The sequence below is a fragment of the Phalangium opilio genome, unplaced genomic scaffold, assembly GCF_054372755.1.
Source record: "Phalangium opilio isolate 3A_F unplaced genomic scaffold, DU_Popi_V2 ptg000217l_1, whole genome shotgun sequence".
NCBI lineage: Eukaryota > Metazoa > Arthropoda > Arachnida > Opiliones > Phalangiidae > Phalangium > Phalangium opilio.
In genome coordinates, this window is record NW_028324218.1 from 2,234,595 (window position 1) to 2,262,272 (window position 27,678).

A 27,678-nucleotide genomic window follows, 5' to 3' on the forward strand; every position below is an offset into this window, starting at 1 on the left:
TATATTAGAATTTGGTAGCCAAATTTGGAACCCCTATCAGGTCTCTGACACTAAATTACTCGACAATGTTCAAGGTCGTGCGTCGAAAATACCTATTCACCTTCGTCACCTCCCTCGTACTGATAGACTAAATTCCTTGGGTTGGTCGTCCCTGTCTGCGCGGCGCACTTATCTAGACCTTGTTTCCCTTTTTCGTATAGTCCACACCAATGGTCAAAAGTTTTTTAAACAAGCCCCAAGCCATCATGCCACTCGAGGCTCCGGGGGAAATTAATCAGCCTTTCAAAGATATCGTGAGATATTAACGTAAATACTTGTGTAAATAAACCATCCATAATATAATATAAAAATAGCAATAACCGTTAAGCCTTGGCCCCCCTCTTAATTTGCAATTAATTTTTATATCAAAGCCCAATTACAATCAAATTAGCATTTTTATCTCCTCTTGGTTAACAAATCATGTTTACACAAGTGACAAAGGTTGAATGATATTATATGGAAAAGTATTTGGCGTTCGTTTTATTCTCTCGCTAAGCCTTTGCGTGATCAAAGCAATCAAGGACAGGACTTGGTAGAGAAATTGCTGTTTAGACAGTAATAATGTATATTACAGAGTGTGTATGTGTGTGGCAACATTTTAGAGGTTAGAAAAGAACGCCCAGAATTGTGGTGGCTCCTTTGTTAATGTGATTGATTAAAATGGATTAATGAACTATGCTCACGAAACCACAACATTTTTAAATTAAAATATAACGTTTTTTAATTAAGTTTGTGGTTCATTCAAATTCAAATCAAATATTGTTTAAAATTACTAGGGGCCTAGTTCTATTAAAAACTTCATGAATTAATTTTCTTTATTTTCTTTAGTTCAAATTATAACCACTTGGGGCAGCACTTTCTAGTCCAGAGAAATGTTTTGTCTCTCTCATAACAAAGTGCATTGTTCTCTCACAATAGCGGTTGCTTTTAATTTATTCATAAATAGCATATTTAAACAGTTTTTCTTACATACCCAAGTATCTCTGCTGTTTAATTTAATATTGTATTTTATTTTTTTTTATCGTAAAATACTTTATTTGAAAGTAGTAGTGTTTACATTATTAGGCTTAACGAAGTTTATAGTCTTTTGTTTATGGGTCGTAACCGTGGTAACCAAAATCGATTTTATTTTTCCCGCGTTTTTCGACCTTTTTTATAAATATATAACTCAAATTACTACTTAACATCAGAAAACATTCGTATAATTATTTGAATTAGTTCTTTATTGTAAACTTATATATTTAACAACGGTTTTACACATATTTAAATTTGCCGCCAGTTTGTATACGACAAAACTCAAGGGAAGAGAAAGTGGGCTGTAAATAAGCTAAAGAAGTTAGGCTTAACTTGTTTACCTTTGATCAAGCAGACGATAAAAGTTTCGCGCCAGAGTTTGAGTTTGCATCTCGTACTCCCTGTTTAAATTAGTAATTAAGTACAATAAAATCAATTTAATGCGAAGTATACATTCTTACCAATTACCATACGCGATAAAATCCAAGTTACACGATTCCGGATTTTGTTTCGATAAAGATTTTAAACACGTAACGCCTGAGAAATTACAAAAAGGTAAATATGCCAAGGCTTAGCTTATGACTGCAACATGATTTATCAATCATTTACCCATCACATTTTCCCTAAAATTAGAAACTGGATTAAGTTTGGATGATGTAAATACTGTTTTAAATACAATTATTAACGCCCCTTCACCCCTTAATAAATGCACAACCGGTAACATAAGCCTTCAGAAAGAACAAAGTAGTGAAAGTATTATAACGTTCAGTCAGAAAATAGACCAGATTTTAGGCGGTGGTGTACCTCTTTGTAAAATAACTGAGATTTGTGGGTGCCCTGGTACAGGAAAGACCCAATTATGGTACTATCTTAATTAATTTAATTCCCAAAACTATTAGTAACCCTCTTTACAATGTTTATTTAGTTTACAATTATGTATTGATGTTCAAATTCCAATAACAATGGGTGGTATTGATGGTGAAGCCATATTTATTGATACAGAGAGAACGTTTTTCACTCAAAGACTTATAGAAATCGCGTCAGCCACTGTAGAACATTGTAATTTATATTACTCTAATCAAACTTTAGACCTTAAAGGTATTTTTTTAATTAAATTAAGCTTTAATTAAACAATAATTAGGCCTTTCTTTATAGATTTTACAGTTGATAAAATTTTAAATGGTATTCAATATATAAACTGTAAGAGTTATGTTGAACTTTTAGCAATCGTTAATCAACTACCACAGATTATAGATAAAAATGATAAAGTATGTTTATACAACATTTAAAGTGTTTAAACTAATTTCTTAATTATTATAGATTAAATTAATAATAATAGATAGTATAGCTTTTCATTTCCGTTATGGCTATGATGATACATTCTATAAACGTACAAAAATACTTAATAATGTAGCCAAGTCTTTAATTAAACTTGCAACTCATAAAAATCTAGCTGTAAGTTTTAGATAATTATATATTTAACAGTAACCCGTATTAATTAAGCTATTTTTTCTCTAATGAATCAAGGTAGTTTGGACCAATCAAATGACTACAAAATTTGGTGAAAAACAAATAGTTCTTGTACCATCTTTAGGTGATAATTTCGCCCATAATTGTAATCTCAAATTAATTTTATATTGGGATAATGAAACTAGGAAAGCTTTACTCCAAAAAAGTCCTTTTAATCAAGAGACAGTGGCTCCTTTTCAAATTTTAGTGAGTTTGATGATGATTAATCTGATAGAAATAGGCACACTAACTGTGGAACAGCTTAGCTTGGGTGGGACGCCAAAAAAAGGGGGAGGAACAGTCGGACTGAATTGTAATTGGTTCATCTGTACCCTTCTTAACCAATTAAAATAGAGTCCGCCTGTAATTGGTTCATCTGTAGCCCTTCTTAACCAATCACAATTAAGTCCGCCTATTTCCCCCCCCCCCTGTAATTGGTTCATCTGTAGCCCTTCTTAACCAATCACAATTAAGTCCGCCTATTTCCCCCCCCCTGTAATTGGTTCATCTGTAGCCCTTCTTAACCAATCACAATTAAGTCCGCCTATTTCCCCCCCCCTGTAATTGGTTCATCTGTAGCCCTTCTTAACCAATCACAATTAAGTCCGCCTATTTCCCCCCCCCTGTAATTGGTTCATCTGTAGCCCTTCTTAACCAATCAAAATTAAGTCCGCCTATTTCCCCCCCCCCTGTAATTGGTTCATCTGTAGCCCTTCTTAACCAATCACAATTAAGTCCGCCTATTTCCCCCCCCCCTGTAATTGGTTCATCTGTAGCCCTTCTTAACCAATCACAATTAAGTCCGCCTATTTCCCCCCCCCCTGTAATTGGTTCATCTGTAGCCCTTCTTAACCAATCACAATTAAGTCCGCCTATTTCCCCCCCTGTAATTGGTTCATCTGTAGCCCTTCTTAACCAATCACAATTAAGTCCGCCTATTTCCCCCCCCCTGTAATTGGTTCATCTGTAGCCCTTCTTAACCAATCACAATTAAGTCCGCCTATTTCCCCCCCCCTGTAATTGGTTCATCTGTAGCCCTTCTTAACCAATCACAATTAAGTCCGCCTATTTCCCCCCCTGTAATTGGTTCATCTGTAGCCCTTCTTAACCAATCACAATTAAGTCCGCCTATTTCCCCCCCCCCCTGTAATTGGTTCATCTGTAGCCCTTCTTAACCAATTAGAATAGAGTCCGCCTATTCCTCCCCCTGTAATTGGTTCATCTGTAGCCCTTCTTAACCAATTAAAATAGAGTCCGCCTATTCCTCCCCTGTAATTGGTTCATCTGTAGCTCTTCTTAACCAATCACAATTAAGTCCGCCTATTTCCCCCCTGTAATTGGTTCATCTGTAGCCCTTCTTAACCAATCACAATTAAGTCCGCCTATTTCCCCCCCCCCCTGTAATTGGTTCATCTGTAGCCCTTCTTAACCAATCACAATTAAGTCCGCCTATTTCCCCCCCCCCCCCTGTAATTGGTTCATCTGTAGCCCTTCTTAACCAATTAGAATAGAGTCCGCCTATTCCTCCCCCTGTAATTGGTTCATCTGTAGCCCCTCTTAACCAATTAAAATAGAGTCCGCCTATTCCTCCCCTGTAATTGGTTCATCTGTAGCTCTTCTTAACCAATCACAATTAAGTCCGCCTATTTCCCCCCCTGTAATTGGTTCATCTGTAGCCCTTCTTAACCAATCACAATTAAGTCCGCCTATTTCCCCCCCCTGTAATTGGTTCATCTGTAGCCCTTCTTAACCAATCACAATTAAGTCCGCCTATTTCCCCCCCCCCCTGTAATTGGTTCATCTGTAGCCCTTCTTAACCAATTAGAATAGAGTCCGCCTATTCCTCCCCCTGTAATTGGTTCATCTGTAGCCCCTCTTAACCAATTAAAATAGAGTCCGCCTATTCCTCCCCTGTAATTGGTTCATCTGTAGCTCTTCTTAACCAATCACAATTAAGTCCGCCTATTTCCCCCCCTGTAATTGGTTCATCTGTAGCCCTTCTTAACCAATCACAATTAAGTCCGCCTATTTCCCCCCCCCCCTGTAATTGGTTCATCTGTAGCCCTTCTTAACCAATCACAATTAAGTCCGCCTATTTCCCCCCCTGTAATTGGTTCATCTGTAGCCCTTCTTAACCAATCACAATTAAGTCCGCCTATTTCCCCCCCCTGTAATTGGTTCATCTGTAGCCCTTCTTAACCAATCACAATTAAGTCCGCCTATTTCCCCCCCCCCCCTGTAATTGGTTCATCTGTAGCCCTTCTTAACCAATCACAATTAAGTCCGCCTATTTCCCCCCCCCTGTAATTGGTTCATCTGTAGCCCTTCTTAACCAATCACAATTAAGTCCGCCTATTTCCCCCCCCCCCTGTAATTGGTTCATCTGTAGCCCTTCTTAACCAATCACAATTAAGTCCGCCTATTTCCCCCCCTGTAATTGGTTCATCTGTAGCCCTTCTTAACCAATCACAATTAAGTCCGCCTATTTCCCCCCCTGTAATTGGTTCATCTGTAGCCCTTCTTAACCAATCACAATTAAGTCCGCCTATTTCCCCCCCCCCTGTAATTGGTTCATCTGTAGCCCTTCTTAACCAATCACAATTAAGTCCGCCTATTTCCCCCCCCCTGTAATTGGTTCATCTGTAGCCCTTCTTAACCAATCACAATTAAGTCCGCCTATTTCCCCCCCCTGTAATTGGTTCATCTGTAGCCCTTCTTAACCAATCACAATTAAGTCCGCCTATTTCCCCCCCTGTAATTGGTTCATCTGTAGCCCTTCTTAACCAATTAGAATAGAGTCCGCCTATTCCTCCCCCTGTAATTGGTTCATCTGTAGCCCCTCTTAACCAATTAAAATAGAGTCCGCCTATTTCCCCCCCCCTGTAATTGGTTCATCTGTAGCCCTTCTTAACCAATCACAATTAAGTCCGCCTATTTCCCCCCCCTGTAATTGGTTCATCTGTAGCCCTTCTTAACCAATCACAATTAAGTCCGCCTATTTTCCCCCCCCTGTAATTGGTTCATCTGTAGCCCTTCTTAACCAATCACAATTAAGTCCGCATATTTCCCCCCCCCCCCTGTAATTGGTTCATCTGTAGCCCTTCTTAACCAATCACAATTAAGTCCGCCTATTTCCCCCCCCCTGTAATTGGTTCATCTGTAGCCCTTCTTAACCAATCACAATTAAGTCCGCCTATTTCCCCCCCCCCTGTAATTGGTTCATCTGTAGCCCTTCTTAACCAATCACAATTAAGTCCGCCTATTTCCCCCCCCTGTAATTGGTTCATCTGTAGCCCTTCTTAACCAATCACAATTAAGTCCGCCTATTTCCCCCCCCCCTGTAATTGGTTCATCTGTAGCCCTTCTTAACCAATCACAATTAAGTCCGCCTATTTCCCCCCCCCTGTAATTGGTTCATCTGTAGCCCTTCTTAACCAATCACAATTAAGTCCGCCTATTTCCCCCCCCCCTGTAATTGGTTCATCTGTAGCCCTTCTTAACCAATCACAATTAAGTCCGCCTATTTCCCCCCCCCTGTAATTGGTTCATCTGTAGCCCTTCTTAACCAATCACAATTAAGTCCGCCTATTTCCCCCCCCCCTGTAATTGGTTCATCTGTAGCCCTTCTTAACCAATCACAATTAAGTCCGCCTATTTCCCCCCCCCCTGTAATTGGTTCATCTGTAGCCCTTCTTAACCAATCACAATTAAGTCCGCCTATTTCCCCCCCCCTGTAATTGGTTCATCTGTAGCCCTTCTTAACCAATCACAATTAAGTCCGCCTATTTCCCCCCTGTAATTGGTTCATCTGTAGCCCTTCTTAACCAATCACAATTAAGTCCGCCTATTTCCCCTCCCCCCCTGTAATTGGTTCATCTGTAGCCCTTCTTAACCAATCACAATTAAGTCCGCCTATTTCCCCCCCCCCCCTGTAATTGGTTCATCTGTAGCCCTTCTTAACCAATCACAATTAAGTCCGCCTATTTCCCCCCCCCCCTGTAATTGGTTCATCTGTAGCCCTTCTTAACCAATCACAATTAAGTCCGCCTATTTCCCCCCCCCCCTGTAATTGGTTCATCTGTAGCCCTTCTTAACCAATCACAATTAAGTCCGCCTATTTCCCCCCCTGTAATTGGTTCATCTGTAGCCCTTCTTAACCAATTAGAATAGAGTCCGCCTATTCCTCCCCCTGTAATTGGTTCATCTGTAGCCCCTCTTAACCAATTAAAATAGAGTCCGCCTATTTCCCCCCCCCCCTGTAATTGGTTCATCTGTAGCCCTTCTTAACCAATCACAATTAAGTCCGCCTATTTCCCCCCCCCCCTGTAATTGGTTCATCTGTAGCCCTTCTTAACCAATCACAATTAAGTCCGCCTATTTTCCCCCCCCTGTAATTGGTTCATCTGTAGCCCTTCTTAACCAATCACAATTAAGTCCGCATATTTCCCCCCCCCCTGTAATTGGTTCATCTGTAGCCCTTCTTAACCAATCACAATTAAGTCCGCCTATTTCCCCCCCCCCTGTAATTGGTTCATCTGTAGCCCTTCTTAACCAATCACAATTAAGTCCGCCTATTTCCCCCCCCCCCTGTAATTGGTTCATCTGTAGCCCTTCTTAACCAATCACAATTAAGTCCGCCTATTTCCCCCCCCCTGTAATTGGTTCATCTGTAGCCCTTCTTAACCAATCACAATTAAGTCCGCCTATTTCCCCCCCCCCTGTAATTGGTTCATCTGTAGCCCTTCTTAACCAATCACAATTAAGTCCGCCTATTTCCCCCCCCCTGTAATTGGTTCATCTGTAGCCCTTCTTAACCAATCACAATTAAGTCCGCCTATTTCCCCCCCCTGTAATTGGTTCATCTGTAGCCCTTCTTAACCAATCACAATTAAGTCCGCCTATTTCCCCCCCCTGTAATTGGTTCATCTGTAGCCCTTCTTAACCAATCACAATTAAGTCCGCCTATTTCCCCCCCCCCCCTGTAATTGGTTCATCTGTAGCCCTTCTTAACCAATCACAATTAAGTCCGCCTATTTCCCCCCCCTGTAATTGGTTCATCTGTAGCCCTTCTTAACCAATCACAATTAAGTCCGCCTATTTCCCCCCCTGTAATTGGTTCATCTGTAGCCCTTCTTAACCAATTAGAATAGAGTCCGCCTATTCCTCCCCCTGTAATTGGTTCATCTGTAGCCCCTCTTAACCAATTAAAATAGAGTCCGCCTATTTCCCCCCCCCCTGTAATTGGTTCATCTTGTCTTATCTTAGTCAAAGAACACAATCCGTAATAATTGGTAATACAAAATCTCAATCAATGACTGTATCTACAGGTGTTCCTCAAGGTAGTATCTTGGGGCCACTATTATTTAACATATATACGAGACATAATCACAAATGCTTAAAATTTTCAAAGTCTTTTGAATACGCGGATGACGATGCCCTTCTCTCTGTATCAGATGACGCTTCTAAATTGATCACTGAATTAGAATCGGACGTAATAACTCTAAAGAAAATGTTAGCCTCACGAGGCCTTATTTTTAATGAATCTAAAACTGTTTTTATGATTATTGAACCTAAAAAATTAAGAGGTACAACGCAAGACATAATCAAACTTGGGTCCCTAGATATATCACGGGTAAAATCATATAAATATATCGGAACCATCATAGATGAAAAGTTAGATTTTATTGATCACATTGAATATGTACTAAATAAGGTAAATAAGAGACTCTGGCTCGTCCATCCACTTTATAAATGTTTGAACATTCAAAGTAAAATTACGCTACATAAATCTATGATCCAACCCATCTTTAATTACGGTAATTTATTTTACAATATTGGCCCCAAAAATACCTACATAGACTTCAAATTATACATAATAAATGTGCCAAATTAATATTACTCCGAAATAAGAGATCATCTGCCACAGAGGCTCTTAAAAACCTAAATTGGATGACCCTATCTCAAGAATATGAATATCAGCTATTAGTACTAATGTATAAAATCTATAATAATCAAATGCCAAAGTATATCCTTGATATGTTTCATTTAGTCGATCATAACTATAATACCCGCATAAATCTTAAAACCTTTGTTCTGCCATCAAAATTAACGACAACCAACTTGAAAAGTCTAAAAAACAGGGGAATCCAATCTTGGAATAACTTACCATGTGATATAAAAAATATAGCTAACATTAATGAGTTTAAGAGAGAAGTAAAACAGTATATTTTTAATGTTTAACAATTAATTTAACTAATGGACCCCTTTGTAAACCAGTTTCGACTGAACAGGGATATCCAATAAAGCTTTAATTATTATTATTATCTGTAGCCCTTCTTAACCAATCACAATTAAGTCCGCCTATATCCCCCCCCCCTGTAATTGGTTCATCTGTAGCCCTTCTTAACCAATCACAATTAAGTCCGCCTATTTTCCCCCCCTGTAATTGGTTCATCTGTAGCCCTTCTTAACCAATCACAATTAAGTCCGCATATTTCCCCCCCCCTGTAATTGGTTCATCTGTAGCCCTTCTTAACCAATCACAATTAAGTCCGCCTATTTCCCCCCCCCCCCTGTAATTGGTTCATCTGTAGCCCTTCTTAACCAATCACAATTAAGTCCGCCTATTTCCCCCCCCCCTGTAATTGGTTCATCTGTAGCCCTTCTTAACCAATCACAATTAAGTCCGCCTATTTCCCCCCCTGTAATTGGTTCATCTGTAGCCCTTCTTAACCAATCACAATTAAGTCCGCCTATTTCCCCCCCCCCCTGTAATTGGTTCATCTGTAGCCCTTCTTAACCAATCACAATTAAGTCCGCCTATTTCCCCCCCCCTGTAATTGGTTCATCTGTAGCCCTTCTTAACCAATCACAATTAAGTCCGCCTATTTCCCCCCCTGTAATTGGTTCATCTGTAGCCCTTCTTAACCAATCACAATTAAGTCCGCCTATTTTCCCCCCCCCCTGTAATTGGTTCATCTGTAGCCCTTCTTAACCAATCACAATTAAGTCCGCCTATTTCCCCCCCTGTAATTGGTTCATCTGTAGCCCTTCTTAACCAATTAGAATAGAGTCCGCCTATTCCTCCCCCTGTAATTGGTTCATCTGTAGCCCCTCTTAACCAATTAAAATAGAGTCCGCCTATTTCCCCCCCCCCTGTAATTGGTTCATCTGTAGCCCTTCTTAACCAATCACAATTAAGTCCGCCTATTTCCCCCCCCCTGTAATTGGTTCATCTGTAGCCCTTCTTAACCAATCACAATTAAGTCCGCCTATTTTCCCCCCCCTGTAATTGGTTCATCTGTAGCCCTTCTTAACCAATCACAATTAAGTCCGCCTATTTCCCCCCCCCCCTGTAATTGGTTCATCTGTAGCCCTTCTTAACCAATCACAATTAAGTCCGCATATTTCCCCCCCTGTAATTGGTTCATCTGTAGCCCTTCTTAACCAATCACAATTAAGTCCGCCTATTTCCCCCCCCCTGTAATTGGTTCATCTGTAGCCCTTCTTAACCAATCACAATTAAGTCCGCCTATTTCCCCCCCCCCTGTAATTGGTTCATCTGTAGCCCTTCTTAACCAATCACAATTAAGTCCGCCTATTTCCCCCCCCCTGTAATTGGTTCATCTGTAGCCCTTCTTAACCAATCACAATTAAGTCCGCCTATTTTCCCCCCCCTGTAATTGGTTCATCTGTAGCCCTTCTTAACCAATCACAATTAAGTCCGCCTATTTCCCCCCCCCTGTAATTGGTTCATCTGTAGCCCTTCTTAACCAATTAGAATAGAGTCCGCCTATTCCTCCCCCTGTAATTGGTTCATCTGTAGCCCCTCTTAACCAATTAAAATAGAGTCCGCCTATTCCTCCCCCTGTAATTGGTTCATCTGTAGCCCTTCTTAACCAATTAAAATTGAGTCCGCCTATTCCTCCTCCCCCTGTAATTGGTTCATCTGTAGCCCCTCTTAACCAATTAAAATAGAGTCCGCCTATTCCTCCCCTGTAATTGGTTCATCTGTAGCTCTTCTTAACCAATTAAAATAGAGTCCGCCTATTCCTCCCCCTGTAATTGGTTCATCTGTAGCCTTTCTTAACCAATTAGAATTGAGTCCGCCTATTCCTCCCCTGTAATTGGTTCATCTGTAGCCCTTCTTAACCAATTAAAATAGAGTCCGCCTATTCCTCCCCCTGTAATTGGTTCATCTGTAGCCCTTCTTAACCAATCACAATTGATTCCGCCTATTCCTCCCCCATTTTTTGACGTCCCACCCAACCTAAGTTGTCCCACAGTTAGAGCACCTTTTTCTCTAAAATTTCAAATGATCCTTATTGTTATTTAATTAAGTTAATTAGCCTTTAATTAAAATAATAATCTTTCCAGAGTGTTGGAATTAGAGATATCCCAGTTGATACTGAAAATAAACAACCTTCAAAACGACTAAAGACTTTGCATCACGTGATTCCTTATGTATTTGCGTCACGTGATTCCTTATGTATTTACACCACGTGTTTCTTATATATTTACATCACTTGATTTCTTATATATTTACATCACGTGATTTCTTAAATATTTGCATCACGTGAATCCTTATATATTTACAACACGTGAATCCTTATGTATTTACACCACGTGATTCCTTATGTATTTACACCACGTGTTTCTTATATATTTACATCACGTGATTTCTTAAATATTTACATCACGTGATTTCTTATATATTTGCATCACGTCATTTCTTATATATTTGCATCACGTCATTCCTTATGTATTTGCATCACGTGATTCCTTATGTATTTGCATCACGTGATTCCTCATGTATTTGCGTCACGTGATTACGTATGTATTTGCGTCACGTGATTACTTATGTATTTGCATCACGTGATTACTTATGTATTTGCATCACGTGATTCCTTATGTATTTACACCACGTGATTCCTTATGTATTTACACCACGTGTTTCTTATATATTTACATCACGTGATTTCTTATATATTTACATCACGTGATTTCTTATATATTTACATCACGTGATTTCTTATATATTTACATCACGTGATTTCTTATATATTTGCATCACGTGAATCCTTATATATTTACAACACGTGAATCCTTATGTATTTACACCACGTGTTTCTTATATATTTACACCACGTGTTTCTTATATATTTACATCACGTGATTTCTTATATATTTACATCACGTGATTTCTTATATATTTACATCACGTGATTCCTTATAAATTTGCATCACGTGAATCCTTATATATTTACATCACGTGATTACTTATATAGTTGGATCACGTGATTCGTGACTTTTAATTTTAGATCACGTGATTCGTGACTTTTAATTTTAGATCACGTGATTCGTGACTTTTAATTTTAGATCACGTGATTCGTGACTTTTAATTTTAGATCACGTGATTCGTGACTTTTAATTTTGGATCACGTGATTCGTGACTTTTTCCATAAGTTTTTTGCTTTTCAAACCATAATCCAGGTCTAAATTTGAAGGAATAGAAGTCAATGGGGGGAGGGAAAAGGGGTGGGGTGGGGGTAGGGTTGAATCTGTCGATCTCCATTGGCTGTAATCTATCGGCGGGAATGAGGTCAACCATTGCGGGGGTCGATGCGCGATGCCAAAAGGGTAAGCCCCTATCCTCTTTAATGGATCTATACCTCTATCAATACTGTTTACAACTCGAAATGGGCCCAGAAAACGAAAGTAAATTTTCTTGTCACGGCGGGCCTTAGCTTAACCTCTTTAAATCTGACAGCGAAAACATCGTATCTCGATTTAAACCGTTATTTAAATCGTTATTGTTAAAGTATTGTATTTAACGGTATTGAGGGAAAGCAAACATCCAGGGGGAAGCGAGAAATACATTGTAACGTATTTGCTTTGTAATTAACTTAATTACGCTCGGAATTTAATGATATTTTGATGTAATGGTCTATAGAATGTCTACTTTATTATGGTACTTTCATTTTGTTTCTACTCATTATAAGTCAAAAGATATTAGGGTTTTTAGGTCTATAATTTGATAAATTTAAGTAATTCATGAGAAATTACTGTATGGTTTGTTTAAAATATGGTTTGGTAGTTCATATTGAAGGCCAAAGGTCAAGTTAGTTACCTATAAAATCCTGGAGTAATTTTAATTTAAATAATATTAATATTGTAAATTATAGTACAAACTTTAAATTGCAGTTATTACATTTTGATACTTATTCGATACATCCATTTGGCTCTTAATTCGCCAGTTCAATTTCAAGTGATGTGATGTGCGACCATAAAAATAGGGGTGTAGCTTAGTGTACAGGGTGTGGTTTCTTTTTAAAATATCAGATGTAGTACCAGGAATGCATACATCTACTTGGAATCATTGCGTATTGCCATTCATTTTCACTCAACGTATCTAGGGCGGATTTAGTCCAAGGGAGGAGCTAGCTAGACTAATCATTATATGTGACGAATTTTAAGTGGCTAATAATAATCTGGTGCGTTACTCAACCAATGAAATCAGTGTTAGAATTATGAGGCTTGACGTATTTTATAGTAAGTTCTCAAGCCCCGCCCACAAAATCCGAATTCATGGGAGCACAATAATTCTTAGTAGCTGTATGCATTCCTGGTATTACTAAACAAATACAGTGCGAAACACCCTGTTTAGTTTACTTTACTTTGGTCTACACTGTAGTTGTAGTAAAGGATCTTGTTTCTTCGAAGTTAGATTATCTTTTTCTTGGACGTGGGGGGTCAAGTTAATGGCGGGTAACGCTATAAAAACGTCTGCAAATCTACCCCAGCACCACTTTCTAGTGATGTCTTACCAATGAAGGAATATTAGTGCTTATTTTTAGAGAGTGTACCATTACAATCTACTCTTTAGGCCTACCGTCGTCTGTCACTTATAAACCAAAGTGAACAACTGCATGGGAACCTTGGGAGAATGACCCTTAATTGAAAATAAGTTACCCACGTGGTAAGTGCCCCGAGATAGCCAATTGAGTCATTACAATTCATACTTACTATAAGTTCATAAGATATGTATGTTATGTTCCTACCATAAGTTTGTTTAATTAATATCTGGTCATGACAAAGTGAAAGGCTTGTAATGAATTTGAAGTGAGTGAGTGAGTGATTGAGTGAGGTAGGTCATAGATTCGAGAGGAGGTAAAGCGAGGGAGGTCTGGTTGGTGAGTGAGGTGGCGCTGCTGTCAAATTTGGGCTTAGTAATGCATAGACTAAATAGGAGTGCCTAGATGGAATTAGGTCCTAGCTGCAAAATTAATTAACCACGTGCACCGAGTGCACTTAGGACTTCAATTAAATTCTCGCTTCCGTCGTTCTCCTTGAGTCGAACTAGTTATCTCGAGTACTTGTAAGTCTCTCAGTAGCATTACGACAAAGTATAGGTAGTGCATATCATACTTATGGAGCGAACATATCACTTATAAACTTATGCTACTACTTATATTTTTATATTCAAGGTATTTTTGATAAGTCTGCCATAATTTTAAGGGTACCCTTAAAACAAGGAAAAGTTCTGTTAAAAAAAATAAATAAATAAAAAATACCAGAGTTTCGAAATCTTCTTAAAATTTGCATAATCCAAGGATCGTAAAACCGTTGTCGGAAATTCTAGCGAAACTGGGTTGTCCTTTAGGGAAATGTGCAAGGGTTCAGTCGTGGAATTGGAAGGGACTCGACTCGAAATAGGGTAAACCAAACTGATAAGGGTCGGCTTTTCTTAGACCATATAATATATATTCTAAGGGAACCTTCTTGAAAGCCCTTACGAGTATCCTGTTTTATAGCCCGGCCCAATTTCACCCAAAAACCAGGGAAATATATGGTAGTGTTTTTCTGATTTTTTTTTTTTTTTTTACTTAGAAGTTTTTCTCGATAGTGTGGTTAAGCGTGTACGAAACGAATTTGGGTGTACTTTTTAGGGTGTAGGGTTTGAATGTATACCCTGCTTAACCCTTCTATTTTTTGCATATGATGTGTATATTTGACCGCTAAAATGTTGTATCTCCAATATTATTTTGTTTAAACAAGGAATACATAAAGAGATATGAATCATACCAAGAAGTGATATCTAGTTTATTAGGGAGAAGGTATAAGATGCCTAGGTATTCGCGCGCCATAGTCCTGCAGTCAAACTTTCAAAATACAAGGGGGGACGTAAAAGGAGGAGGCGCCGGGCTATTTCGCCTCCTCTCCTCAGTCGGAAAATATGACTGTAATTTTTTTCTCATTCGCGTCGTCGCGCTGACGTGCACGAGTTTTCAAGAACCAATGAGATGCTGCTGGTTGTAATTTAGACTGAGGCGGGGATTAACTCCGGACACGTCTACGTTTGGACTGGAGATAAAGAGCTAGAAATGTGGATGAATGAATTTATACCTTCTCCCTAATAAACTATAGTCTGTCAAATGAAAGAAGAGCCCTGAGAAATTTGTCCAAATTGGTGTCGCCACCATCGACCCCATAGTACTTTATCAACTTGTTTTGTTTTGTCAATAGTCGTCTGTAATATAGTCTGCTATAAACAGATAGGCTTAATCGCAATAGAACCAATAAATTTTGCTATATATATTTAATATGTTTATGTTTCATGATTTTTTACGATCATCGAGTAAAAAACAAAATTAACGACAAGACACCAGTTTTATCTTTGTTGAACTAGCATTGCAATATATTTTAATGACATAAGTTAAAGTACTTGTCCATAAGTAGTTCAGCATCAAAGCGTCTTCAGTCCACGTTTTCATCAGAGTCTTCGCTGTCTTCTTGCATATTAATTTTAAGAGGTTCAATTGTGGTTTCGATGATGGGATCTTTTTCCCAATACTCATGCATTATATTCTCGACGTGCTCTATGGCCTTACGCCAATTCTCTGGTGTCACACGTTCAATGGCCCTCAATGTTGCATCTTTGACCGTCGAGAGTTTGAAACCAGAATTCTGCTTCGCAACGGCGTTCTTCACTTGTGCGGTGGAATCCTCACTACCGTGTGACCTCTACTTTTAGCAACCTCGTCAATTTCGTACTTCAGGGTTCTGGACTTGTGACGCTTTATTATTTCATAAAGTTCACGTCGTGAATATAATGTATGAGTATTGGGAAAAAGATTCCATCAACGAAACCACAATTGAACCTCTTAAAATTAATGTGCAAGAAGACAGCGAAGACTCTGATGAAGACGTGGACTGAAGACGCTTTGATGCTGAACTACTTATGGACAAGTACTTTAACTTATGTCATTAAAATATATTGCAATGCTAGTTCAACAAAGATAAAACTGGTGTCTTGTCGTTAATTTTGTTTTTTACTCGATGATCGTAAAAAATCATGAAACATAAACATATTAAATATATATAGCAAAATTTATTGGTTCTATTGCGATTAAGCCTATCTGTTTAGAGCAGACTATATTACAGACGACTATTGACAAAACAAAACAAGTTGATAAAGTACTATGGGGTCGATGGTGGTGACACCAATTTGGACAAATTTCTCAGGGCTCTTCTTTCGTTTGACAGACTATAGGGCGGATTTTGTGTGAGGAGCTATGGTCATAGAAATTAACATGGGAGATATTTGGCAGGCTACACATTGATTCCTAGTAGCTGTATTTATTCCCTGATTATTTTAGAATTTTGAAAAGAGAACTTTACAACGTTTTAGCGTTGAATTGGTGTTGTTTCGTCCATTGGGGGTTTTGAGGTTTGGTGTTGGGGAAGGGGATTTTATGGGGGATTCGAGATGACAGGGTTGTAACCGGATTTCCTTCCCTCTTGGAGACTTGAGACCGCGGATTCTCGCGCTCGGAATCTTTTGATTTATGTAAAATTGGCCCCCATTATTTTTTATTTCAAAACCCCAATCCAAACTTTGGTCGGCGAAAACTTAGCTTTTCCGATAGACTATTTTAATAATAATATTGAGCCGTTTCGTTCATACCTTTAATAATATAACTCGAACTATTGAACGGATAATATGGCCAAACAATAACGTAAAACTGGTCCATAAGGACGTTTCCTTATCGGTTATTTCTTCAAAGATGAAATGGTATATTTTCTATCACGTGGTTTATTCATAGAGAGCCAATAGGTGGGGGAGTCAGTGATATGGAAATATTGCAAATTAATTGAGGGGGAGTAAATTAGATTATATTTAATTTAATTATATTAATATTTGAAATTGATTTAAATGGCAATTAAGAACAATGGGTTTTCAAACCGTGCACGAGTTAGGTCTTAGGAGATGACGCAGTTTACAACTCGGTGTACATTTTTAAAATTGCCGGAACGTCTAGACAGAGATGTTTGATAAAAAAAAATTCAAGAGTTTTATTGAAGTTTTTATCATTTTCAAAGTCTTTCCATAATCATAATTCGTTTAGGTCCAAAAAGCTTTGTTTTGAATTTGGGGAAAACAACGTAGAAAATAAATTTAACTCGTGTCTGGAGTTCTGAAGCAATTATTCATTCACGATCGTAGTTTTTGGTAGAAAAAATGGGAAAAGTTACTTAGAATTGATGTCTTAAAATCGTCGACTAGACGTTTCATAGAGTAATTGCACCACGAATTTTTTAGGTAAACACATGGCAGAGTAATTGTACAGTTATTATCGTTTTGATTTTAACTATTGCACCTAGTATTGTTCACCAATATCAACATAAGTTCATAAGATATGTATGTTCCTTCCATAAGTTTGTTTAATTAATCTCTGGTCATGACAAACTGAAAGGCTTGTAATGAATTTGAAGTGAGTGAGTGAGGTCATAGATTCGAGGAGGTTAAGCGAGGGAGGGCCCTGGTTGGTGAGTGGGGCGCGGCTGTCAAAGGGGGCTTAGTAATGCGGACTAAATAGGACCTAGATGGAATAGGTCCTATAGCTGCAAAATTAATTAACAATGCACCGAGTGTACTTAGGACTTCAATTGACTCGCTTCCGTCGTTCTCCTTCTCGAACTAGTTATCTCGAGCTGCTGTAAGTCTCTCAGTAGCATTACGAATACTATGGGTAGTGCAAATCATACTTATGGAGCGACATATCACTTATGTTAGCTAGACCTTCTGTAAAGTAATTGCACCAAGTATCATGCAGGGTTAACGGTAATCCACCATAGAGAAACACCACGTGTTTCAAGCTAAGCTTAGAGTTAAAAGGACGCTTTAAGTTGTAAAAATGTTATGGCATTGAAGGAAAGGAAGTATGAAAGAAGGGTTTTGTTCCGAGTGTGTTTTTGGCCACGATGCCAAAATGATGTAGACCTATAGCTAGGGCCACGTTACTTTCACTAATTTGGCATAGGCGAGTAAGGGTGCGTTAGAACCGCCGCCGCCTGACACCTGTATAGCGAGATTAACAAGCGTTTTCTTTTGGCAAATGTAATGATTCTCCTCTCTCTTTAAAACATTTTTTTTCTTTATTTATAAAGGGCCCAGGCGCTGTAGCACGTTTTTGATACCTCTATACTGACCAAGGATTTTTTTGTTTCAGAAATAGAATGTTCTTGTTTAAAAATAAACCCATCTACCATTCCCCCCTTTCATCTTAAAGGTCTAGTGAACAGGGTCCTACAAATGGAAAGGTTACAATCACGTGGAAAGGTTTTTTTAAGGTTTTGGCGCGTGATATTATGTACCTTTCCCGCCATTTTTAAGAAAGCTTTTTGCGCGTGATTTTTATGTACCGTTCCCCCCATTTTTAAAGAAGTTTTTGCGCGTAATTTTATATACCTTTCCCGCCATATTTAAGAAAATATTTGGCGCGTGATTTTATGTACCTTTCCCGCCATTTTTAATAAACATTTTGGCGCGTGATTTCCTGCCATCTTTAAGAAAGCTTTTGGCGCGTGAATTTTATATACCGTTCCCGCCATTTTTCCCCGCATCTTCCGTTTTAGATCTTATGAATTTCAGTCCTAAGTCTTTGAGAACTCTTTCGATTTCTTTGTCCCTTTAATGAGATATTTCCAGTAATAGTTACTTCGTCCCTCCCCATCGTTTAGAATTCTCGTAACGCGATGCTTTTGTCTCGCGTCGCGTCTTTTGCCAAAAAGCCAAAAGTTTGCCAGAAGTCAAAAGAAATTTGAAATGGGATTCCCAAATTTATGCCCAAGTCCTTGAGGTTAATAAAAGACAACCACCACCATAATTTTTATTTCTCAATATAGCCTTTCAAAAAACAAACGCGTGTCAGAGACATAAATATAAATATAAAAAGGAAACCAAAATTTTAATTATAAAATAAAAACAGTTAAGGATAATTTAGTATATAAACATTGACCCTGATTTTAAAGTTTTTTTTAAGCAAAGCACGAGATATTTCTTTTAAGGTTTTTTGGCGCGAGACATTTATGTATTTCCCGCCATTTTAAACGTTTTACCGCCTATTTTACCACGTGCTAATGTTTAAACAGGGTTCGTACACGACCTGGAAAAGTCAGGGAAATTGAAAATGGGCCTAAAAGGTCAGGGAAAAGTCGGGGAAATTTAATATGGACCTAAAAAGTCAGGGAAAAATATATTGGAGGGAAATTTAAAGTATAAGGGTGACCAGAAAATGTTTTGTCCGAGATTTGACCAGAGCTCCAAATTCGCGGAGCTCGCTCCGGTTATTTGTAATTTACTTGTTAAATTTAAACTAATTAATTGGCTAATTTTTATAACAATAACTCGTGCAAAAATGATTCGACTGAATTTAGATTGGTTTTCATATACAGGGTGTTTGTGAAAGGTCCATCAATAATGAAAGGGCGTATTTATTGGGCCATTTTGAGTCGAAAATGTTCTATGACATTTTTCCGTTCGGGCCACTGTTTTCAAGTTATGATTGGAGTAATTTACGGATGACCCCTTAAATTTAATTAAGAAATTGAAAGACAGCGCTAATTTAATGAAGGGGTCATCCCTAAAATATTCAAATCATAACTCGAAAACCGTGGCTCGGACGGCAAAATGTCATAGAACATTTTCGACTCAAAATGGCCCAATAAATACGCCCTTTCATTATTGATGGACTTTTCACAAACACCCTGTATGTTCGCCATGTACGTTATTGCAAAACAGGAAAAGTTCAGCTAACATAACGTTATAATAGAACGGCCGTTTTAATAGTAACTTAAGTATATCTTTAAAACTAATCCAGAACTAATTCTTAACTTGAATAAGATCTTGGTACTTGTTATAGGCCTGTATTTGATACCTTTTTACGAATGTTTGACGTCTGATACTAAACCACGTAGTTTATTCATATTTAATTTATTGAAACAAAAATCGAAATACAATAAAAGCTTTAAAACAAAACATTTCAAATGGTTAATAAAGTTTAGGTACTTAAAGAAAAATGAAACATAATTTTTTTTTTTATAATTTTTTCAAAAGAACATATAAAAAATGGACATTTTTAATTAAAATCATTTAGCCACTAACAGTGAAACATAATTTTTTTTATAATTTTTTCAAAAGAGCATATGAAAAATGGACATTTTTAATTAAAATCATTTAGGCACTAACAGTTCGAAAACACTTCTGAATAATTCTGCGCGATCATTTCGTTCCAATTTTTTAAACAAATCTGTTGGTAATATATCATTCCAATGGGCAGCCATGAATTCCAATAATTCTTTTCTCAAATGCTTCGATTCGTACGTTAGCACCGACTGAAGTACACATTCTATATTATCCATTGAAATATTTGATATTATACTCTTCTCACACAAGATCTTCAAATCGGGTAAAAGGCAGAGGTGGGCGACTTTTAACAGTTGGAAATGGTTTTCCACAATGTTGGGGGGGTTTTGACCGGTGTAGAGGAAATGCAACAAATCCTTGACCACTTGGGCGTCAAATACGCCCCTCCAGTCGACGGAGTTCGTTCGAGTTTCCTTCATATCTGTTTGGAACATTTTCTTGAAATATTCGGAGTGCGACGCCAACACGAACTTGTGACATGGAAGTTCCTGATCCTCGGTTTTGATGACTGTGTCCGTTAGAATTCCTTGGTCCAACAAAGTCTTTTGTCTTTCGATAAAGTTTTTCTCGTCGCACGAAACAATGGTGATAATGATTTCGAATTCTTGGTAGCGACACGATAAATTATCATACTCCTTTAAGTAGTAAATGTTATGAAATACGAATTCATTGAACCATGGGCCTCGCATGTATCCCTTGTGGATCGTGAATTTTTCATCATAGACATTACTGAAAAATTGTACCTTGCAATAGCATCTTTTGTACTTCATATTCTTTGCACAGCGCCCTCTCAAATCCAAGAACCGCTCATCACCGTAAGGTCTGTAGTAACTCTCCATTATCCACGGGTGTACTTCATCTCCAACTTGATCATGCACTTCAATATTTATGGTCCATTCAAAAAGCCCTGATATTTTTTGCCGAAATCTTTGCTTTCTTATACTGAAAATTCTTTGGGTTGATGTCGCTTCGGTGGCCATAATTTAGCGTCAAATAATTATTTTCGAACCTTAAGCCTATCAATAATTATACAACGCGTACTGGTTTTATCAACCGTTCAACTGGAGCGCGAATGACAATGAGACCTAGCTCTGACAGATTAGACTCGACCTTACCTAATCGTGGTTTTACATTTTCAAAAAAAAATAATATAGGCTTAGATTACGTAAAATAAACACTATACTTCCCATTAAATTTCGTCTTTAAAAAAACGTTAACTATGTTAAATTACGTTTTCACGTGATTCCATAGAAAGTAGTTACAACGGAGGTAAAAAAACTGGCACTGGAATGTGTTTGAATACTCGAGTTTTTGTTAGGAAATTTTTTATTTTTTCGCTCTATAAGAAATATGTACCACTTCAAGCAGGTAGGCTGACTGAAGTGTTCTTCTTTTAGCCTACAAAATTTGTAGGCCTGTGCGAGTCCAGTTTTTTGGGCTTCGAGTCGCGTCAAAGTCCCGGACCCCCTTCCCCGGGACGGGGGGTATGAAAGAAGAGGCGGGTCATAGCGACAGAGGTAAAAAGGAATTACGTATTTTTCGCCACCGTCCCCGTTAGCAACGTCATCAAAACGTTGATTAAGTGAGCCAATAAGATAATTTAAAATTTTCGGTACGTGTTGGAGGGAGGGGCTCTATAGTGGGCTATGAGTCGGACTGAAGTGAATACTAACCGGAAACTATTCCTACATCTAAAATTAAATCTATCCCTACTGATATCAACTTGCAGTTTAGTCAAATTTGGTAACGAATAGGCCTTTACAGAAAGTTCTAAAGGAATTATGGGTACTTGTCCCCTCTTGTAGTTCAAACTGAGTCAGTTCAGTTCAGCCAGTTTTGTGTTATAAAAAAAACGAACTGGAGGCAAGATTTGGAGAGATAAAGCAGACTGATAAAATGGTGGGCTTTTTTTAACGCGTTTGTTCTTCGTTTGTTTTCTCTACTTTGTGCCAGCAAATCTTATTCATATTATGCCGAACTATTCTAATGTTGATATTTGATACTCGTATGAATTTATAATGATTAGATCTAACGTAAAGTATATTTATTTAAGAATTTTGATCTAAGCCTTGGTTGTTGAGTTTAGTGACGTCACTTCCGAGAGAATTTTGGTGACGTATGGCTGTTATAATGCGCAGGCGCGGCGGGACAAATCAACAAGGTGCGCAAGCCGTGAAAACTTTCTATAATGGCCTATTGTGACTGTCCATAAACAACAAGCAAATATACCGCTTTCTCAAATATCTATCTATAACTGATTATACCAAGAAGTGATATCCAGTTTATTAGGACACCAGTCTGTACATACTGGCTTCTAATCACCACCATCTTCTGGTCTTCGTCCATTCCACTTGGACACCAGTCTGTACATACTGGCTTCTAATCACCACCATCTTCTGGTCTTTGTCCATCCCACTTGGACACCAGTCTGTACATACTGGCTTCTAAACACCACCATCTACTGGTCTTCCGTCTATTCCACATAGACACCAATCTGTCTCATTGGCTTCTAACTCCATCGTCATCGTTTGGTTTAAGACATTCGCGGCGATCAGCTAGGGTTGCGAGAAACGTCTAGCCTCCCTAGGGTGGGTTGTCCACCAAAGGTTTTCGCAATTGCGGTTGTTCTTGCTTTTAACTGTAGTTCGACACCCTTTCAGGGTGACTAGACTTCCTATATTTCCTATTTTTTCCTATTTTTCCAATGCCTTCCTATAAATTCCTATAATCGAAGGTTTTCTCCTATATTTTCCAACTTGTTTCACTTTGTTAGATTCATCAGGGTATTAAGTTTCAAACTCGCAAAAAAATTATTTATATTGTTCAAAAAATAAGTCACCAGGTATCACCATCAGCTTAGACTTTAGTTGTATAGTTGTATCTGCAAACAGACATACCTATTCCGCCTTAGAGAGAGTGCCGGAAGCAATTCCAAAGAGTAGAACTGAATTCAACATGTATCTAATAATTCAGTTGACTAAAAATAGAAACACGAGCCATGACCACAATAATAAGTTCGCCGCGGTTATAGGTCTTATTTAACTTTAATACTCGCGTTGGCAAACTATGAATATCGTTGAGGTGAAACGAGACAGTAGTGTTTAAACTGCTAACCAGTAAATAGCCATATTTTAATCTAAAATCAACATTGTTTTTATCTGTCCCTACCCCGATTGATAAAAAATATATTTTTAATAAGGCCGATCCGATGTTATTAATCTGAATCTTATACTATTACTTAACATTGTTGTCAATAGTTTATTTCGACTTCTTGCCTAGGCCGACTCTCGGGTCGCTACTGGCCGCGTCCATTTAACATTTTATTCAGTAATTTCCGGTTAGGAGGTGGCGCGCTAAACCGACTTAAAGTAGGCCCCTCCCAGAAAAAAAAAACATAACTCTGACTTCATGGAAGCGGATTAGACTGACTCGAACGTTCTCTCTTAACTTGAATGAGATCTTGGTACTTGTTATAGGCCTATATCTGATACCTTTTTACGAATGTTTGACGCCTGATACTAAACCACGTAGTTTATTCATAATTCATATTTAATTTATTAAAACAAAAATCCGAATACAGTAAAAACTTTAAGAACAGAACATTTCAAATGATTAATAAAAACTTCTTAAAGAAAAATTAAACATAATTTTTTTTTATCATTTTTTCTTAAGAGCATGTCAAAGATGGACATTCTTTATTAAAACGATATACCCCTAGCAGAATGTCTTCCCTGAACAGTTCGAAAACACTTTTGAATAATTCTACGCAAACGTTTCGTTCCAATTTTTTAAAGAAATCTGTTTCTAATATATCATCCCAATAGACAGCCATGAATTCCAAGAACTCTTTTCTCAAATGCTTAGATTCGTACGTTATCACTGACTGAACTACACAATCTATATTATCTATGGAAATATTTGATATTATGCTCTTCTCACACAAGATCTTCAAGTCGGGTAAAAGACAGAGATGGGCGACTTTTAACAGTTCGAAATGGTTTTCCACAATGTTGGGGGGGGGGGGGGTTTGACCGGTGTAGAGGAAATGCAATAAATCCTTGACCACTTGGGCGTCAAATACGCCCCTCCAGTCGACGGAATTCGTTCGAGTTTCCTTCATATCGGTTTGGAACATTTTCTTGAAGTATTCCGAGTGCGACGCCAATACGAACTTGTGACATGGAAATTCCTGATCCTCGGTTTTGATGACGGTGTCTGTTAGAATTCCTTCGTCCAACAAAGTCTTTGGTCTTTCGATAAACTTTTTCTCGTCGCACGAAGCAATGGTGATAATGATTTCGAATTCTTCGTAGTGACGCGATAAATTTTCATAATCCTCCAAGTAGTAGATGTTAGTAAATACGAATTGATTGAACCATGGCTCTTGCATGTATCCCTTGTGGATCGTGATTTTTTCATCTTTACTGTAAAATTGTACCTTGCAATAGCATCTTTTGTACTTCATTTTCTTTGCACAGCACCCGCTCAAATCCAAGAACCGCTCATCACCGTAACTTCCGTAATCTTTGTAGTAACTCTCCATTATCCACGGGTGTACTTCATCTCCAACTTGAGCATGCACTGCAACATTTATGGTCCATAGAAGAAGGTCTGATATTTTTTGACGAAATCTTTGCTTTCTTATACTGAAAATTCTTTGGGTTGATGTCGCTTCGGTGGCCATAATTTAGCGTCAAAGAATTATTTTCGAACCTTAAGCCTATCAATAATTACACAACGCGTACTGGTTTTATCAACCGTTCAACTGGAGCGCGAATGACAATGAGACCTAGCGTTGACAGATTAGACTAGACGTTACCTAATCGTGACTTTACAGTTTCAAACAAGTTGGGAAAACCAAAATATTACCTCTCCGAGTCGGGGAAAAGACTAGTATACGACTCAATATCGAAATACTAGAGCAACATTTTTTCCCTTTGTTTTGTCTAACGAGGCTTAAGTCATTGAATAGTTTTCTCTACATTGTAAAATATATAATCATCCGCTAATCCTAGGTTTCAAATCATTATTTACAAAGAATATATAAGTTCTATGTTAAATTTTATTCTCTGATGCTTACCACTAACCCGATAACGATTAGCCCTTTCACTGATCTAATGCTACCATGATGCTTTCTTCTATTATAAAATCTATATCTGATTATTTAAACGTGTATTTAACTTTCGGCTCACTCTGAACCGTTAATGTCCCTTCATTACAGACACGATAATCAAAACCCAAAGTTTACTCCACCTCAGGTCTCAATTATTTACTCTTTGGTTTACTAAGCCTATTGCGGATCAAACTTGATTAACCCGACAGAATCCAGGCCTTAGCTTTCTGCTTGAAATAACTAAAACAAGGATTATTCTATATACAGCTTAAGTAATAATATAAACAGCCATTTCAAATAATAATATTAAAAAACATCCTTGGAATATCAAAATGAAACAGAGCTTTAAAGCTACAAAAGTACTAAATGCATCGTAACTACGAAAACGATTTCCACATATTCACTTTGTATTATGGAAAAAGTGAATATTAAGGTTCTGAAGGATTTCTTAACACATCAAAACAAAGCGAACTGCTAACTCGGCGCACTAGTGTGACAACGGACAGACACACACAGACAAAAAAAATAGACTGCTTTATAACTCTTTCCGTGTTAATTTTGAATTGAGAAAAGAGATTATCTTAAATATAAAAACAAGATTATCTTAAATATTAAAATAAATATAATTAATATTTAATATTTTAGTTATTTAGTTATTCGCCTTATTGAACGTTACATCGTTTTAAAAAAGAACAATTAAACATTCTTGAGAGACTTGACTAATATTGGCGTTTGAAATGAAGCATACGCCGGTTGCTTCACCTCACTAAAATAGGTAGTATATAAGGGTTTCGAATCGCAGCTATAGATAAGAACAGCGCAATTGCGTGAACCTTTGGTGGAAGCCCCACCTTAGGGAGGCCGGACGTTTCTCGTAACCCTGGCCGATCGCCGCGTATGTCTTAACCTTAACGATGATGATGGAGTAGAAGCCAGGTGTGCAGACTGGTGTCCATGTGGGATGGACAAAAACAATGACCAGTAGATGGTGGTGTGTAGAAACCAGTGTGTACAGACTGGTGTCCATGTGGGATGGACAAAGACTAGAAGATGGTGGGGATCTCATTAGAAGCCAGGTGTACAGACTGGTGGCCATGTGGGATGGACAAAGACCAGAAGATGGTGGTGATTAGAAGCCAGTGTGTACAGACTGGTGTAAATGTGGGATGTACAAAGACCACAAGAGGGTGGTGATTAGAAGCCAGTGTGTACAGACTGGTGTCCATGTGGGATGGACAAAGAGCAGCAGATGATTGTGATTAGAAGCCAGTGTGTACAGGTTGCTGTCCATGTGGGATGGACAAAGACCAGAGGCTGGTGATGTCAGACAGGCAATGGAGTAATAGCCTGTAAGTGTAATACAATTTCCGAAATTTCCGGAAATTGAGAACACGTTTGCTCCGATTTGCAAACTGCGAACGCGGTCACGTGGGTGTAACAACAGACAGACAGACACACAGACAGACACACAGACACGTCGAAATTAGAACCTCTCCGTGACATACGTCACTCGGAGAGGTAAAAAGAATAATATAGATTACGTAAAATAAACACTACATTCCCATTAAATTTCGTCTTTAAAAAAACGTTAATTTTTTATTTTTTCGCTCTATGTTAAAAAGTATAATATGTACCACTTCAAGCAGGCAGGCTGACTGAAGTGTTCTTCTTTTAGCCTACAAAATTTGTAGGCCTGTGCGAGTCCAGTTTTTTGGGGTTCGAGTCGAGTCTCGAGTCCTTAAAAAAGCTCTAATACAAATACAATCTCGAGTCGAGTCTTTTAATTACTATCGAGTCCTTAAGACCGCGTGGGACCCACAACATCTTGCTTTTAGAAATGGGCCCCCATCCTCAAGGCGTTGCTATGAAATATGGCCCGGATTTTTTTTCTCTCTCTACACTTATATAAATAAAAGGCGCGAATCGTTTTCCCGCCTTTTTTAGTTAAGTACATACCATAGCAGCGAGGCTGTCACGTGATCAATCATTTACCAGCAGCAGGCGCCTTCTTTATCGCACGTGCATGTGTAGGAATGACTTAGGTAAAGGTTGCTAAGGTCAAGTGTCAGCCTGGAAAATCGTTTCCCCGCCTTTTCATATAAGGGTTCGTAAGTAACCAATGACTGTATTGATAAATGGACCTTGAAAAGGTTATGGTTTCGGTGATGAGTTAGGCTTAGCGTTAGAGAAGGTTATTAATTATTTTTGAAGGATGCGCGTCACGTCATAATGGAACTTGAAATAAATAATGTGACGTAAATATAAACATGGATGGAACAAAATGTTTGCTAACACGCTCTCGTTGCCAAACTTTTGAGGAACAAAGATGAAACACATAAAGATTTAAACAGACCGTGTAATCCATAAATGGGAATGAAGACATTTTTATTAATGGTGCATCCCCAAACAAACGCCCCCATAATATTTCTGTAAAATCAGACGTATATAATACTTATTCTCTTGGAGAGAAGTGTACCACTACAAAGAGTGGAAATTAGTAATTGTAACATGATTC

General features: G+C 38.1%; 2 protein-coding genes across 2 annotated transcripts; one reads left to right on the plus strand and one right to left on the minus strand.

Moving 5' to 3' along the window:
- Positions 1-274: 274 nt before the first annotated feature.
- On the plus strand, positions 275-17,843 carry LOC149615580 (DNA repair protein RAD51 homolog 3-like). The gene is made up of 9 exons (XM_089857176.1): positions 275-1,608; positions 1,687-1,915; positions 1,979-2,151; positions 2,209-2,321; positions 2,374-2,508; positions 2,581-2,769; positions 10,939-11,025; positions 14,175-14,278; positions 17,777-17,843. The coding sequence occupies exons 1-9, from the start codon at positions 1,494-1,496 to the stop codon at positions 17,841-17,843; spliced, it is 1,212 nt and encodes a 403-aa protein (XP_089713302.1). The 5' UTR covers positions 275-1,493.
- Positions 17,844-20,076: 2,233 nt separating this feature from the next.
- On the minus strand, positions 20,077-21,030 carry LOC149615581 (speckle-type POZ protein-like). The gene has a single exon (XM_089857177.1). The coding sequence runs from the start codon at positions 21,028-21,030 to the stop codon at positions 20,077-20,079; it is 954 nt and encodes a 317-aa protein (XP_089713303.1).
- Positions 21,031-27,678: the final 6,648 nt, after the last annotated feature.